Source organism: Pleurodeles waltl, chromosome 11, assembly GCF_031143425.1.
Source record: "Pleurodeles waltl isolate 20211129_DDA chromosome 11, aPleWal1.hap1.20221129, whole genome shotgun sequence".
NCBI classification, from domain to species: Eukaryota; Metazoa; Chordata; class Amphibia; order Caudata; family Salamandridae; genus Pleurodeles; species Pleurodeles waltl.
The window spans coordinates 203,895,439-203,911,356 of NC_090450.1; the positions used below are offsets into that span (position 1 = coordinate 203,895,439).

General features: G+C 42.0%; 1 protein-coding gene across 1 annotated transcript in view; it reads right to left on the reverse strand.

Annotated features, from left to right (window-relative positions):
- DNER (delta/notch like EGF repeat containing) overlaps positions 1-15,918 on the reverse strand; it is a 1,195,805-nt gene that overhangs the window by 616,093 nt on the left and 563,794 nt on the right. Inside the window, exon 5 of the mRNA XM_069213419.1 lies at positions 3,721-3,866. Within this exon, the coding sequence (XP_069069520.1) occupies positions 3,721-3,866 (146 nt within the window). The remainder of the gene's footprint in view (positions 1-3,720; positions 3,867-15,918) is intronic.

Below are 15,918 nucleotides of genomic sequence, written 5' to 3' on the forward strand. Positions count from 1 at the left end.
AGTTATGTGTTTTAAATCTGTTTCTTTATTCTCTTATTAAGGCCGTTTCCTGATGTTGGCATGTGTCCGTAAAAGAAAGTCACATCACTACTCACTTGCAGTAACGTATTACACGTGCGTAGTGACATCACAATGCCGTGTTGTCGAGGGGGCACAGGAGGTGGCCGAACTTTCCCTCAGAATCCACAAGGGAAGTGGTGCAAGATGTCCAACACCACTCTTTCTGCGTGAGAAGGAGGGCTGGAAATACATGTTCACCTGCTCTAGAGCACAGTGATGGTTCGGTGCATGAGCAACCTCTGTCGGCAGACTCCGAGGAAAGGCATCTCACCGCCCCTTGTTGCAAGTGCAAGTGGCTCTTCTGCCTGGGAGCACCAATCCTATGATGTATCAAAAGACCGAAACTGCAGCACTCACAGCAAGAGATGCATACACGACATTTCAGTGCACACTAGCAAACGATTTTAACAAAAAATCAGTAGTCGTTTAATAATAAAAAATAGAAAAATAATCATAGTAGCACTTCAGATTGGGAAATGCTGAATCCCAAGACAACCACGAAATAGTACTTAGAAGCAGATTGGTGGATTTTTTTCTTACACAATCTGTTTTATTCTCTGGCTCATTTGTGGTTTTTGGTTTATAATTTGTTTCTCCATAGTGTGTCACCTTGACACTTCCATCCAGGCATGGCTATTTTAAGCAGCATGATGCATCCTGGGGCTTGTAGATGAATTGCTAAGGGTGTGATTTTCAGTTTCATTTTTAAGGTTGTGATTTGCGGCTTCAAGCATGCAAAGTGCTCTTAGGCTAAAATGCTAGGACTGGCTGAAGGTGTCAAACATAACACAGAGCCAGTTTGCAAGAAGGAATTATCAGGCATAACCACCGCCCCCCCCCACAGTACCTAGTTTGGATATCACAAGCCCCGACAGCATTCTTTGACTTATGAAGGCACTCATGTCGGGACTTGTGCCAATATATGGTCATAGAACTCCTCAGTGGGTTCAAACAGCCTTGAAATATATGGCTGGGGGTACTTTATCCCATTTGCAATATCACGGGTATAGTTAAACCAAACAATTTCAACATTCGGTGTTTTTTCTTTGCATTTTTCATAGAAGCTTGTATGGCCATCTTTGTTCACAAATCTTTGGAATGCAGAATTTGTTATGTGTATTTATGCCCCAAGGCCTGAAAACAAATACCTTGAAAGCCACCCATAAATTACTCAAAATAGCTGGTAAGCAGCTAACAAAACGTCCGTTGAGAATACAATGAATACATTGCATTTGGTAAAGGTAAATATAAATGAGGGAAAGAACTAGGGGCCATATGTACGAAAGCTTTTTCCCATAGACACAGAATGGGTAGAATCCTTTGGTACATCTGGCCCTAGATATCAACACCAATGCAACCCTATATAAAATGTAATGTAGGTCTGGTCAAGTCACATGAATTTCATATAACACGGAACTCATTTATCATTGCACACAAAATGGTCAAATTGAAGAACATTCATACCAAACTGTGAACATTAATGAAATCATTCAAAAGTGCAGAAAAAGAAAGAAAATTCAGTCATATTCTTGCACACCCTTAACTCATTTTTGCCGCCCTAATTTGGAACGATCACTGTTATTGTCATTTGTCTGACCTCTTTACATCACAAACTAACACGGAGGGGTTTTCAAGTTTCTATTTTCTCAGACACGGAGCTAGCTCATTCCCCCTCATAGGAAGATGCAACGACTGGATATATGTAGGCAACGAGGGTATTTAAACGGGGAGACTGACCTAACCATAAGTAACTTTTTCTTCACTGGTTTGTAATTCACCCTGCCAGACAATCAAACGTATATTTCTGGCCTTAAAATGGACATCGCCTAAATTAAGGCAGTTGCCTTTACAGAGGTCATCATACAGAAACAGAGGATTTGCACGTTCAAGGGCTTATTCAAAACACTTCATCGGCTGGATCACATGAAATACCACAAGTCAAAAATATTTTGTGATCCAGCCCCATGTTTCAAAGACAGCTACATTCATGCTCTCTCTAGGACATACAGTATAGCTTCGATAAAGTGGAGATGATCAGTGAAAAATAGTATTAATTGACATTATTTGTCAGATGCAAGTAAGAAAAGGTTGCATGCAGGAAATGTACGGAAATGGTCAATTTGGCACACCATTTATAACTCTGTAATGTTCAACCAATCTTTAGCTTGGTATAATTAAGGACAATTTCACAAGAACCCCGGAGTTTATTTCAGTGCCCCAAGTTTTGAAGAGCTTTAAAAGAGTCAAGCTAATCTTAACCATGAAACCTACAAATATAGTAAATGCTGGCAACACCAAGAAACAACAGGGGCAGAATTCAGCTAGCCTTTCTCAAACAATTATCAACATTTTAAAGTATTTTTCAACTTGTAGTTGAGGACGTTTTCTGAGGTTAGTATCTAACAGCTGACTGCTGGGAGGACTCTTAAGACAACAGCAACATAAACATTCAATAAAATGGACATTAAGGCACCCATCAGGCACTTGCATCCAGCAAATGGCTACCACAAATTTACATCCTCCGGACAATGGGCATGCACAGTTACTGTTCTTTGTTCGCACCCATGCAACTCACATCCACCAGTGCTTGAAAACCATCCAACATAGGTGTTTCATACACTCTACTGACCACACATACCCACAAGCGAATCCAACTCCTGTCTGCGATGGAGATGTCTGAAACACTGGGAAGAGTCTGCCCCTCACTTTGGAAAAGTGTTGCAATGCCATACAAATAGAAAATCGCGCACCACACAAATGCCACATAATGATAACATTAACGTAATTTAAGATCAACAAAAGGGTGGCACGTACTGGGAGCTGTGTAACACAACTTGTTTCAGGGTTATGCATGGAAAAAGCCTTACATTGTGCATTTGTAAGGTACACTTGATTCACAGAGGGTAATTCTGTGCCATGCATCTGTGTCATGTATTCCATGTGTGTACACAGAACCCAATACGTGAGTACACTACACACAAATAAAACTTATATACGTGTGTAAACAACCAAGCATGAGGCCCTCATTACAACTGTGAGATTCTTTCCATTTTGGATATACGCTACAATTGGTGCAAGAAAATGGATTCTAAGTCGGGCTGTATTTATCTAAGTGCAACTGCACAAGGGCTATTTCCCCATGTGCAGAATGTGTACCAAGTGCTCTTTGCCCGCAAGTGCATGGCATGTAAAACCTGGAGAAAACCTTGCTGGTAAACAGCATGAAATTCTGATTTGTGCCCCCTTTAATGTAAGGTGCACTAGTTAGCAGGTGTGAAAACTGCAAAGGATTCCGAATTTGGCACCTCAAAATGGGGAATACTATACCAATGATACATGTCTTTTCCCATTTAGTTGTGCACAAATAGCAAAAGCGTGCTATTTGCTCCAATGATTTGCATCAGACTTGTTTTGGGTGCAAACAGGAGTGAGCACAAAAAAAGGGGTAACAGTCCCCACTACAATCGGGGCCTAAATTGTTCCTACACATGAAAAGTTTACTCTAACACACGTATTTTATCCATTCCCACATTACACAAATGAGAAACCAATCTCAAACTTGGAGATGTCATTGGCTTGTGTCCTTCTTTAGAACGTCTTCAGAACAAAGTTATGGAAAACGTAATTTTGTAATGTCTGTTCAAATCAGTATATATTTACCTCCGATGGCTTTGTGGTACATTTTCCTTTTCCACTGCAAGGGAGCTCACTTGGGTGGCTTTCAACTGGCACACAATTGCTGACTTTCACGACCACCGTCAAGCGTAATGCTACTATACATTTAGTAACTGAATCATTCACAAATCCTGGAGAGAAAGATACAAAAAATTTGGGTTTATTCCATAACAAGTATTGTTTGAGTATCTAAGCAAATATACATAACTAACAAACAAAAAGCATTGACAAAACAGGCATTACTTTTTATATTTTACATTTCATTAAATTTAAGGAACACATGCAGTGCTTAATTTGTGCAAGTGTTTGCAAGTGTTGGGCACCGGCACTCATCATGAGCCGGAGTACGCGAGGGAAATGCAAAAAAGCAAAAAGGAAGGGGAAATAGAAAGATAAATAAATGGTGACAAAGGAAAAAGCAAGAAGATCAAGAATGAAAAATACCCTAAAAGAATGAAATAAAGTGATAGGAAGTGTACGGTGGTGGGAGGAAGAGGAATGAGGCGTAATCAAGACTCAGGGGGTCATTTTGACCTTGGCGGACGGCGGAGGCCGTCCGCCAAGGTACCGCCGCTGAATGACCGCACCGCGGTCAAAAGACCGCGGAGGCCATTCAGACATTTCCTCTGGGCCGGCGGGCGCTCTCCAAAAGAGCGCCCGCCGGCCCAGAGGAAATGCCCCTGCAACGAGGACGCCGGCTCAGAATTGAGCCGGCGTAGTTGCAGGGGTGCGACGGGTGCAGTTGCACCCGTCGCGTATTTCAGTGTCTGCTTAGCAGACACTGAAATACTTTGCGGGGCCCTCTTACGGGGGCCCCTGCAGTGCCCATGCCATGGGCACTGCAGGGGCCCCCAGGGGCCCCGCGGCACCCCCTACCGCCATCCTGTGGATGGCGGTAGGGGGTGTCAGAATCCCCATGGCTGCGGAGCGCGCTCCGCAGCCATGGAGGATTCACAAGGGCAGTGGTAAACCGGCGGGAGACCGCCGGTTTACCCTTTCTGGCCGCGGCTGAACCGCCGCGGTCAGAATGCCCTCGGGAGCACCGCCAGCCTGTTGGCGGTGCTCCCGTGGTCGGTGACCCTGGCGGTCACCGGCCGCCAGGGTCAGAATGACCCCCTCAGTGTGGTATGAGGCAACCCCTGCAATGGTTCTCTAAGCACAACTTTCGGGCTCTACACAAATTTTTTGGTGTTTTTTTTCCTACAAATTAAGCAACAGGTAATCATATTTACCATACAAACATGTTTCGATTAAAAACCCATAGATGACATCTGTACGCTGGCCTTGGTCAAAGACAGTTACAGTTGTTTTCAGCGGAGTTTAGGTGTACAACATGTTCTTACGTTCAGTGCTTCATTTGTAAAAGAACGAGTGCATCCCCAAGGAAGTGGCTAGAGGCCCTCCCTGAAGCCTGCGACCAGGTCTTTTACATGCCACACACTGTATACCCATGCTGCAGAGTCTTGAATTGAACTCATGCGTCTTCCATCCACCATCAGACACTCCCTGTTCCTTTATCAGACTTGTGCAAGTTCTTGCTTTCTCCCTTTGGGTTTTCGTTCTTTCTCTTCCTACTTCTTACCCAACCACTGTGTGTTTTTTCCCTCTCTTGCTCTGGTGAGGAAAATAAGTGCTGGTTTAAAATAATGAGTGACTCTGGCCCCCACCGGCGGACAGTGGCTCAAATTAAGGACTGTTTATGTTATATTATGGGAAGTCTAGACAGGTTGTGTGTTCAATTGGAATGCAATGGCCTATATCAGTGCATATGGTCAGTTCAGTTTATTATGACATGAATCTCCAACGGAGGTCCACATAAGGCAATATCAAAATACCAAATACAACAATACATAACACATTTTAAAATACTACAAATTTAGATACAGCTCATCAATAAAATTAAAACCTTAAACACCTCACAACTGTTACCTGATTAACATTTTGTAGGGACAAGCAACCAAATTAATGACTACATATATAAAAAGTACATAAGGTATTTAAAAAAACTTTTCACAAGCCATTTCATTAGAAGGATACATTAGATATTTGTGGTCTCCGAAACAGATCATTCGAATTATCTAAAGAACAATGGCCTGAGAAAGTGACAACGTGCATTTTACAAACCAGGCCAAGCGAGTATTACAACCTGATTCATTAGTACATATTTAAAACTATCTAAAAAAATTGAAAGATCTTATTACAAGGTATTTCATTAGGTGCAGACATTAAGCATTGGATGCAGCCCCACTTTTCTTAAATCTACCCCATATGGTGATAGTCCATTTCACTATAAGATAAAGGCTGATGGTTGAATGAATAAATAATCTGCTGATATCCATGCCTCCTTGAAGACCACCTGCTAAAGTAAGGCTTATTAGTAACCGCCATTACAAACACCCTTTCAGTAAAGCACAAACATGAAACCTCACTCTCAAAGTATTTCTTCTCTAAAGCACCAAAAACAGGATTAAACACTCAGTGACTGACGAAATCAATTATGGACCGTGACAATCACTAAGGGCCTGATTTAGAGTTTGGCGGCTGTGCTACTCACTCTCATAGGATATAATAGGATCATAATATGTCAGATGTGATATCCGCCACTTTTGTGACAGAATAACCCTATCCGCCAAACTCTAAATCAGGCCCTTGGTGATTAATATGGGTATCTCAAAATATCAGTGGCTACCTGTAACCTGCAGGCTAGAGCCTTTTGGAATCATCATCTCTGGGATTGTTGCTGGATATTGAGGCCCTCATTATGACTTTGGTGGACGAAAAAGCCAGTCTGCCAAAGCCGTGTAGTCAGAAAACCGCCAGTGCGGTGACCTGACCGCGAGGGCTATTAGGAGTTTTCCGCTGGGTCGGTGGGTGGAAACAGTTTCCGTCCGCCGGCCCAGTGGGAGACAACCCACAATATTGACGCCGGCTCATAATAGAGCCAGCAGCAATGTTGCAGTGCGTTAGGTTCAGCAGCACCTGCTGAGCTTTTCACTGTTTCCGAAGCTCCCAAAGATTTGTTTAACATGTAACAGCTGATTTTTAAATGTTGTTGATAAGCCATCAATGTTGAGATGGGTGTCTTAGATTGGTATAGCTCAACCAGCAACACCGGTTTGGGCTGCTTCCTGGAGAGGACCATTCCTCTTTCCTCTTTCTTCTTCATGGTTGCTGAGGAAGGTCTCTTTGCCTGTTTGGAGTGCATGACATTCCTTATAATAGTTTTCCCATCTGAGTGGCTGTAATCTTGTTGACCTTTCTGGCAGTGATAATGCAAAGATTCTATTTCATGAGGATATTCTAACTTCTTTTCCAGTACCATCGCATTAATATCAGTTTCCCTTTTGGATGTTGTCATTTTGTCCATGTCACTTGAAATTAATATGTACATTTACTTTCCCTATGGCCTCCATATCTCATGTTTGAACCATTACATCTTCTGATACTGGTGTCCATCAGAAAGTGGTAAAAAAAGGGAAAATTAGAGGATGAAAACTCAGAATCATACAGTAAATTTACCCCACAGAAAAACTTTAGGTTGCAGTCAGTGATTTTCCCTGCGGTGTAATTACCAGACAGTTAATTTAGCCCACTTAAAATGCTGCCCTCAATACTTCCAAGAGGAACTGCATTGGAGCAGCCTTATAGTCCAAAACCATATAGCTGAGATCTGCCTATTTTACCATGCCTACTTGAACACCAGTGAACTGAGATTTTATCTCACTGCATAGATTTAGAGTACTTCAGCTCGTATAGTGGTATTTAATCAGCAATCCGCCTCACTGCTGGTGGCATCAACAGGCAAAGAGAGGCTTAGCTCCGAGAAAGCAGGCATAAACAATGAACGTACATGAATCTGGTCCTGTAACTTTACTACAGATGTGGGGGACAGATCTAGACCCACTTCCAGGAGAAGTTGTGCTGGTACCTAAAATAGAGCATGACCATGAGCTTGAACTGAAGACAGAAAGGTGATCTTATATGTTTCCTAAACAGAAGCCCAGGTTTCTGGGATGGAGCTTGGGCATTACCTAATTGAATAAACATCAGTGGGAAATGAAACTCGTGGTGATTTATTTTGAAACCTATTATAATGCAAACCCGATCCCCAGTCCTAAGCATGGCCGATTCTCTCATAAGGCAAGATAAGCCAACAGCTATACAGGGTCAGCTAATGGTGTTGCAAAAATTATTGCGAAAATAGAAATATTGCCTTTGTGCAATCGGAGCACTACAGCAAAATAATTTGTATTTTGCCTGGACAGCTTAAAATCCTCAGATACTTCCAGCTCCCTGACATCTAAGTTACAGTGGGGTCTCCTTTCACTGGTCAACAGCATGCAAACACTTGGATCCTCAACGATTATCCTCTTCTATAATTAACACAAATCTTTTACTGGAAACACACATTTCCTATAAGTTTTCCAAATTATTGTTGCCTAAGATACATTTTACAACAGTGAAGAGCTACTACCACAAACCTTTCAAAATGAGGAATGATGAGAAAACTATTAAAGAGACATGGAGTTAGGAAAAAAGGATGTAAAAATGTAAAATAAGAAAGTAGCATCAACAAATGAACCCACCCAGCTTTTACTACAAACCAGTTCTAATTTAACCATTATTCTAATATTACTTCTGAGTCTCCCTTTAAATATAAGTCTATCTTTGACTTTGTGACTTAATGAAGAGCTCCCTTCTTTTCACAATGTTTCGAAATGCAGTACTTTGCATAGGGAACAGAGCTCTATACACTGGACATTACGGCCCATATTTAAGAAGCTTTCCGTTGTCCCAGCACTACACAAATTGATGCAAAGAAAACACAAAGGCTTCAGTAATATCTAAAAAGCTGTGGAAGGCTTGAATTGTGTGGCCTTATGAGGCTTTGTGAAGAAATGTCATGCAAGGCAGCTGCTTGCGCTGTATTATGTTACATTGCAACTTGGAAGGCGTTCCAAGGGAACAGCATGGGCTTTCCCATGCATCCACCCATGGATTATGCTGTATTCTCAGCTTTACAAATACTTGTAAACCTGGGACTGTGTCAGATGCTAAGCCTTCCCATGTGAGGCATAGCAAGGACAATTATCTTTATTTCGCCTCATTATTTTCTATGCAGCACACATGAAAATAGAACAATGCCTCTAAGGATTGTTTCTGTGCAGGATGGTGTCCCTTCCTGTACAAAAACAATCCTGCTTGTCACACAGGCACCATTTCACCATCGTACAAGGGTGCCTGCAATGGCGCTAGGCAGCACACAGTGCAAGGAAGGAGCAGAAATGCTCCACATTTTTGTGAAAATGTGGCATTTCAGCTCTCTCCTTCCCATGGAACGCATCACAGTCACTTTGCTTTCTGCCCTGCATGAACATTTAGTAAATTTGGCCCTAACATTCTATCTCTTCCTCACATTCAGATTGGAACTCAGAACTGACAGAAAAGGACAGGGTATAATTTGCATGAATGTTGGCAGTATGGGGGCACCAGCACTCATTTTGTGTGGAGGGGGACTTATTCCTCAGTACTCTTTGACTCCAGCGCAAGGCAGGGAAAGACAAAAAAGGGAGAAAGACCACAAAAAAGAAAATGACTGGAAAATATTCAAGCAGGGAGTACCTGCCAGAGTCCGACAGGCAGGAAATGTAAGGTGGTGGAAGAAAGATGCTTAAAGTGTAATCAAGTTTAGGTAGTAGGGTGTTCAGCAAACCCAACATTCTAAGCGCTAGCTGTGGGCTCCTCTAAAGACAAAAACGCAGGCCCTGGCACTTATTATTTTACTTTTTTATAAAGATTAAGTACTGAGCACAACTGTCAAGAATGGATGCATGAAAAAGAGTTTCCCTCCAAAATGAGCAAACCCTGGACCTGTTTGCAAGTCCCGGTCAAACTAAAAAAAACATCAAATAAAAGTAACAAAACAAGAAATTGGTCAGTGACCAAAAAGCCAGCTGAAGCTCTGAAATGGCCATCGCAGTGATACTCTACGTCGACAGTAGTAGGAGCTGCAGCGCTCAAAGATGTACTGTAGCTAGCATATTTTATTCAAATGTCCATACTGGTAATATAGAAAAGGTTGAAGTGTGTATTATTGGGCATTGTAAAATAAGGAAGGTATCAGTGGAGGCCAGGAAGGGCAGAACCTTACCTGATTTTCAGAAACTACATTTAAATACATACGATTTACATAGCTTGCAGTGGTCCTGACTTTGAACCACAACTTTTGGACTTAGTTTGGACACCCCTGCAGTTTAGCATTCTAGGAACCATCTAAGGTCTCAACCTTTCTCATACCTTGACTACAGGCTTGTCAGAAAATGTGAAGCATTAAAGAAGGGCTGTTTTGCCAAAGAACTTCAACTCAACTAATACACAATAGTTCCAATGTGGTTATGCATCCGATCAAGGGAAAAGCCCTAACACATAGTTAAAGACAATATTAAAAACACAGGGAATGCATTTTCTGATTAAATATACTATATCAATTACTAAATACAAATAAATAAAGTTGATACAAGGTTGCTAAAAGAATAGATACTAAAAGTTAAATGTTAATGATGTCTTCTTTTAATGTTAGTTGAGCATCAAACATTGCTAAACAGGTTCAACTTGTTGAGCCAACGCATGTTTCAACCTAAGAGGCGTAAGTCTTTCTCAAGGCTGTGGACAGTATATGGGACAAAATAACCCAAAGTTAAAAGAATGCTTGAAACAAAACAAAAAAGCGTCTCCTCAGATGTGAAATGGAAGGATATGACTCATATATTTGTAACATTGTCAAACTGAAATGTTAATGCGTGGAACAAATACAGAAGCAGGGAGGAAAGTCTAAATAAAGTAGACAAAAAGCAATCCAGTCATGAGTCAGGAGTTGAGCAAATGCCAACTCTAAGCCTATGTTATGTATTACAAACAACATATCTACCCAAAGAGAGGTTGCGCTGTCTGTAGCTAAAATGAGACTTAAATGCCCTGGGCCCTCAATTGGGAGGGGGGCGGGTTCCTCGCCACCAGGCACTAGAAACAGGGGTCCAGCCCAAAGCCACTCCTGACCAGATTCCACTGGCTGCCACAGTAAAAGATTTAAGCCAGGCAGGGAGGGAGGTTGTAATATAAGGACTTCAATGAGGAAGACTGACTTGGATTAATAAGATTACAAGTAAGAAATTGATACATTTCCTATAAGTATTTGAAGCAAGCAGTATGGCCTGATCTACTTATTTGTTCCAGTACTTAATAACATAATGATGTAACAAAGAAGAATTATGAGCCATTCAACAAAGGAACCACCAGAACAGAAGGTGCAGAATACAAACAACGTTTAATCCCAATTAAAAATGCATTTAATGCGCTCCAGAAGGCAGCACAAAAAAACAGCACATGGGATCCAAACTCCTACATCATCCAAACCCACCTCCAGCCAGTTGTGAGCAACAAAGTAAACAAGAGAAAGACCTTGCAGCAGCATAGATGTCTTGCAGCGGATCTTCCATTGCTTCAGCCTAGCAGGGATACCACCCATAGAAGAATGGCCCACTGCTACCAAGGAACAGGGAAGACTGGAGAGGTCACACACCATGGAGACGACAGACCAAGATGATCAACTGAGGGTGCACATGGATGGCTTAAGCCTATGTCTATTTTGATTTAAGTCATCAGTTATTAAAAGGAGAGTCCTTGTGGCAAAAGGCTGAACTGTGTTCCAAGTATCCAGACATCTAGGATTTGAGAAGATGGATTTGGAAAGAAATAAGGAAGGGTATTCTCCTGGGGCAATGCAAAGAGGAGTTAAACCTCAGGAATGAAGCCTTGACAATGGCAAAGAACTGCAGGACAGATTTACAAGGCCCTAATGCCACTGAAGCGTCACCTCTTGTGACGCTCCGGTGCTGCTGTGCAGTGCACCACATTTTCAAGCCGGTGCTGAGCTACATTTTGTGGCTTAACACCACTGTGTAAATATGGGCCCCTCTGATACAGTTTTTTGGGTCAGAATGGCGTGCAATGGGTATTTCTGTGGGCTTTCCACCTCCCACCCATTGCTTTTGGTGCTGCCCCAGATTTACAAGAAGGCGTAAATCTGTGGCAGCACCAAACCGAATGCCACCCTAGCATTAGCATGGCACAACAAGGAGAAATACTTTTACTCCTCCTCATTTTTGCTTTTTCCACGTGTGCTGCATTCTGCAGCACACATAGAAAGAGCAAAAGGCCATGAATGATTGTTTATGTGCAGGGAGGTGTCCCTTCCTGCACATAAACGGGCATTCAAAAATGATGGTTTGCTACTTCTATGTTTGCTGCATTCTGCAGCACACATAGACTTGCCAAATTGCCTCTTTAGATTGTTTATGTGAAGAAATGGACAACTTTCTGAACATAAACAATCTATCCCCTCAACGCAGACACCCTTGCACTACAGTGTAAGGGTGCCTGCGTTGATTTGTTTTAACTCTGATAGAGCGCGCTGTCAGTCCCAAGGGAGTAGCCTGGCGCTATCACGGAACATGAAAGATGGAAAGTGAGGAATACATGCTGAGCTTCTACACTTAAGGTATACAAGGAAAGACACCCTACAGAATGTAAGAAAGCAGAGGGAGTACGCAATTGTGTGGATCCAGGTCTTACGGTGCCTTCTGAACATTGTTTCAGACTCGATTAATTTTAGATGGCTGGGAAGAGAATTACAGGCCTTAGTCCCTAATGCTGTGAAGGATTTTCCTCCTTTCACTTTAAGTTTAAAATTTACTGGTTGTAGTAGATTAGCTTGTGAGGATCTAAGTAATCTGCTTGTGTGGTAGTGTACAAATCTCCCTACAAGGAATTTTGGACCTGATTGTTTTAAAGGTTCTGAAAGTAAACAAAAGCATTTTGAACAATGCTCTCTTATGGATGGGCAGCCAGTGTAAGGTCTTAATTGTGGCAGAAGCTGTTATTCTCCTTGGTAGTTTAAGCACTGCTCTGCTGCATCTACTTAGAGTTTTTGGAATACTTGTTTTGAGGAGCTTACATAAAGACTGTTGCAATGTTCCAGCCTAGAAGTAATTAGGACTCATGCTACAATTTTCCTAACTGTAGGAGGCAAAAAGTAAATGAATGTTTTTAAAGATTTTATAAGGTTGAAACAAGATCCTGCAATAGTCAATGCATGTGGCATGAAGGATAACTGTTAGTCAACCTTGACTCCCAGATTTCTAACTACCTCTACAGTGACCAGAGGGGGAGGAGTGGCATCTGGCCACCAAAGTGAAGGAGCAAAATCATTTGCCTTCCAGAATAACATGATCTCCATTTTGTCTGTGTTGCATTTCTGGTGATTTGCCTGCATCCATTTAAAGATGGCACTTAGGCAGTTTTTTAACTTGATTTTGCGAACCCAAAGAAGATTTGTCTAAAACAAAATCGATTCGGTGTCATTGGCATAAGAGATGGTATTAATCCCGAAAGATGTTATAAGTGAAATCAAGGGTGCCATTTAAATGTTAAACAAGGATGGACTTAAAGAAGAACCCTGAGGGACACAGGTGGCCATCATGGTTTCCTTTGATGTGTAAGGACCTAACTTCACTATCTGTTTCAGTCTAAATGAATAATTTGAACCAGAGGTAAGCAGATCCTCCAATTCCACACTCTCTGATTTACTGGAGCAGGATTTCATGAGAGATGGTATCAAATGCTGCCAAGCAGTCTAGCAGGATCAACACAGCGGATTTCCCTGCATCTAATTTTAGTTTTAATGTGTCTGCAACTTCCAGCAAAGCAGATTTGGTTGAATGCTTTGGACAGAAACCTGACTGCAGAGGATGGAGAACATTATTCACTTCAAGATGGGTATTGAGCTGGTTGTCAACCAATTTCTCAATAATTTTACTTAGGGCTAGCAGGCTGGAGATTGGTCACAAATTAGATAAGATGGTAGGGTTGGCAAGAGGCTTTTTCTTAAGTGGTTTAACCATAACCACTTTCCAGGCTTCAATGAGCTATTCAGAATCTGATTTACTACAGGATTGATAATGTCTACCAATTGGTGTAGAATCGTGGAAGGAGATGGATCATTAGGGCAGCCATATTTACGTGCCAAGATGGCTTGACGTGACTGGTCTAGAGATATTGTCTGAAATGTCAACAGTGTCCCAGTATTATTACCTAACGCAATTTCAGTCTCTAAGTTTATGAGGTGGGGAGCCGGTGAAACAACACTTTTGCAGATTGGTTGTATTTTGCCAGTGAAATAATGAGAAATCTCATTGCAGAGAGCTTGAGATGATGGAATCTGGATTTCTAGTGCCTTGGGTTTAGGAAATGAATTTGTAATTTAAAAAATATTTTGGATCAGATATGGCTGATTCTATTTGAAAGGAATAATATATCCTTTTTGACGATCTAAACAACGATTTTAAAGAATTTCTGAACTTAACTAGGTCCTAGGTCTTATAGGCTTTCTGCCAATTCTTTCAAATTAGTTACAGAATCTGTGTTGGTCTCTCAGAGCTGAATCATACCAAGGGGCTGAAGGGTGCATATTACATTTCTTGCTAATTGAAGCTTTAGGGAAGAGGCTATCAGCATCCTGAAATATCCATCTATTAAGGAGTTCCATATCATTACCAACAAGACCAGTTGAATAGAGGGAGGATTCTAGAAGGGTCTGTGAAAACTTGGGATCGGTGGCCAGTTCCCCCATCTGTAGCTGATTGAAACAGGCAAAGTGCCTTGGTACATGTGACTTTTCCTGCCTCTTGGAAAAGAACAAACAGGATAAACATATGATCAGACCTGCTCAAAGGAGTGGAATCATCAACCATTAAGGCCAGATTGTTAGTACAAATACCATACTATAAATACCAACTTAGGGCCAGCAGAAACACAGGGGTGCTCTGTATTTTAGTAAATATGGCACATCCCTGTGTGCTGCAGTGTAGCACTGCAAATTTTGTCTCAGCACCACGCTGCGCCACATTTTAGTAAATTTGGCCATAAGAATCTGTGAAAACCCTTAGATAAAGATCAACAATCCAAGAACTAAGTATCACCTCGCCAAAATGCTGAAATAACAATATCAGGAGAACACAAGATTCCAGATGCTCAAAATGAGCATACTGCAATGCCCTACAAAACAAAGGTAGGACACATACAGGAGGAGACGTTAAGGGGGGATTGGAAATTAAGGGAACCATGTCAAGATGTGACCAACCAACGACTAAACATCCCCTTTCCCACCCCAAAGTTCATGAAAGGATGGAATTGCCATGTGTTGAAAGCACAGGGTGGAAGAGAAGAGGCCCATCTCAAAGCCTTCCTAAGGAAACTGCAAAAACAGTGCATGGCTCGAGAACCTCTTAAAGAAACATTAGAAACTGAAAGAGCCTAATGATGTTCATTCCATTTCAAGATGACAGGTTGGGAGACAGCTTGACCTGCTAGAGCTAAATCCCAAGACAAATGTATTCACTTGAGCACCAGCTGCTCAACTTCCATGCTGAAAGTTGGAGCCTTAGGGAGTCCTCCAGAAGAAAAACTGTGAAGTTAAGTGGATAGAGAAACCACCCACTCCCCAGAAATCAATGTCTACCACAGCAGAGAACACCACCCCATCTAATTCCAACAAGGTGCTCCCAGGATAACCACCATCTCCCTCTAAGCTCTGGCCAAAACACCAGATAATGAGAGGGAAGATGAAAGTGTAAAGAAGTCATCAATGGTGATAGTAGCAATCTGCAAATGATCCATAAGGATATTAATCAATATAAGTATGAGTCTGTTTAAGATGTAAAGGGGCATATTCATACTCCCTCTGCGCCGATTGTGCGTCAAAAGTTTTGACGCACAATCAGCGCAAACGTTGCCCCGTATTTAAACTTTGACGCCCGAGCCCGCGGACGACAAAATTCCGCCGTGTGCATCATTTTTTGGATGCAGCAACCCGCCTTGCGTTAATTATATGCAAGATAGGCGTTCCCGTCCAAAAAATGGCTTAAAGGGCCATGCGTCGTATTTATGCTTTCTGGCAAAAATGACGCACGGCCGGGAGGCGGAGCCAGAAAATGATGCACAGCCCGATTTGCGTCAAAAAATAACGTCTGGGTCAGGGCAGGCGTTAAAATGGGGCAAACACACCTGTATTTAATCAGAACACACAGAACAAACAGCAGAGCAGCAGAGCAGCAACAGGGAGCCATG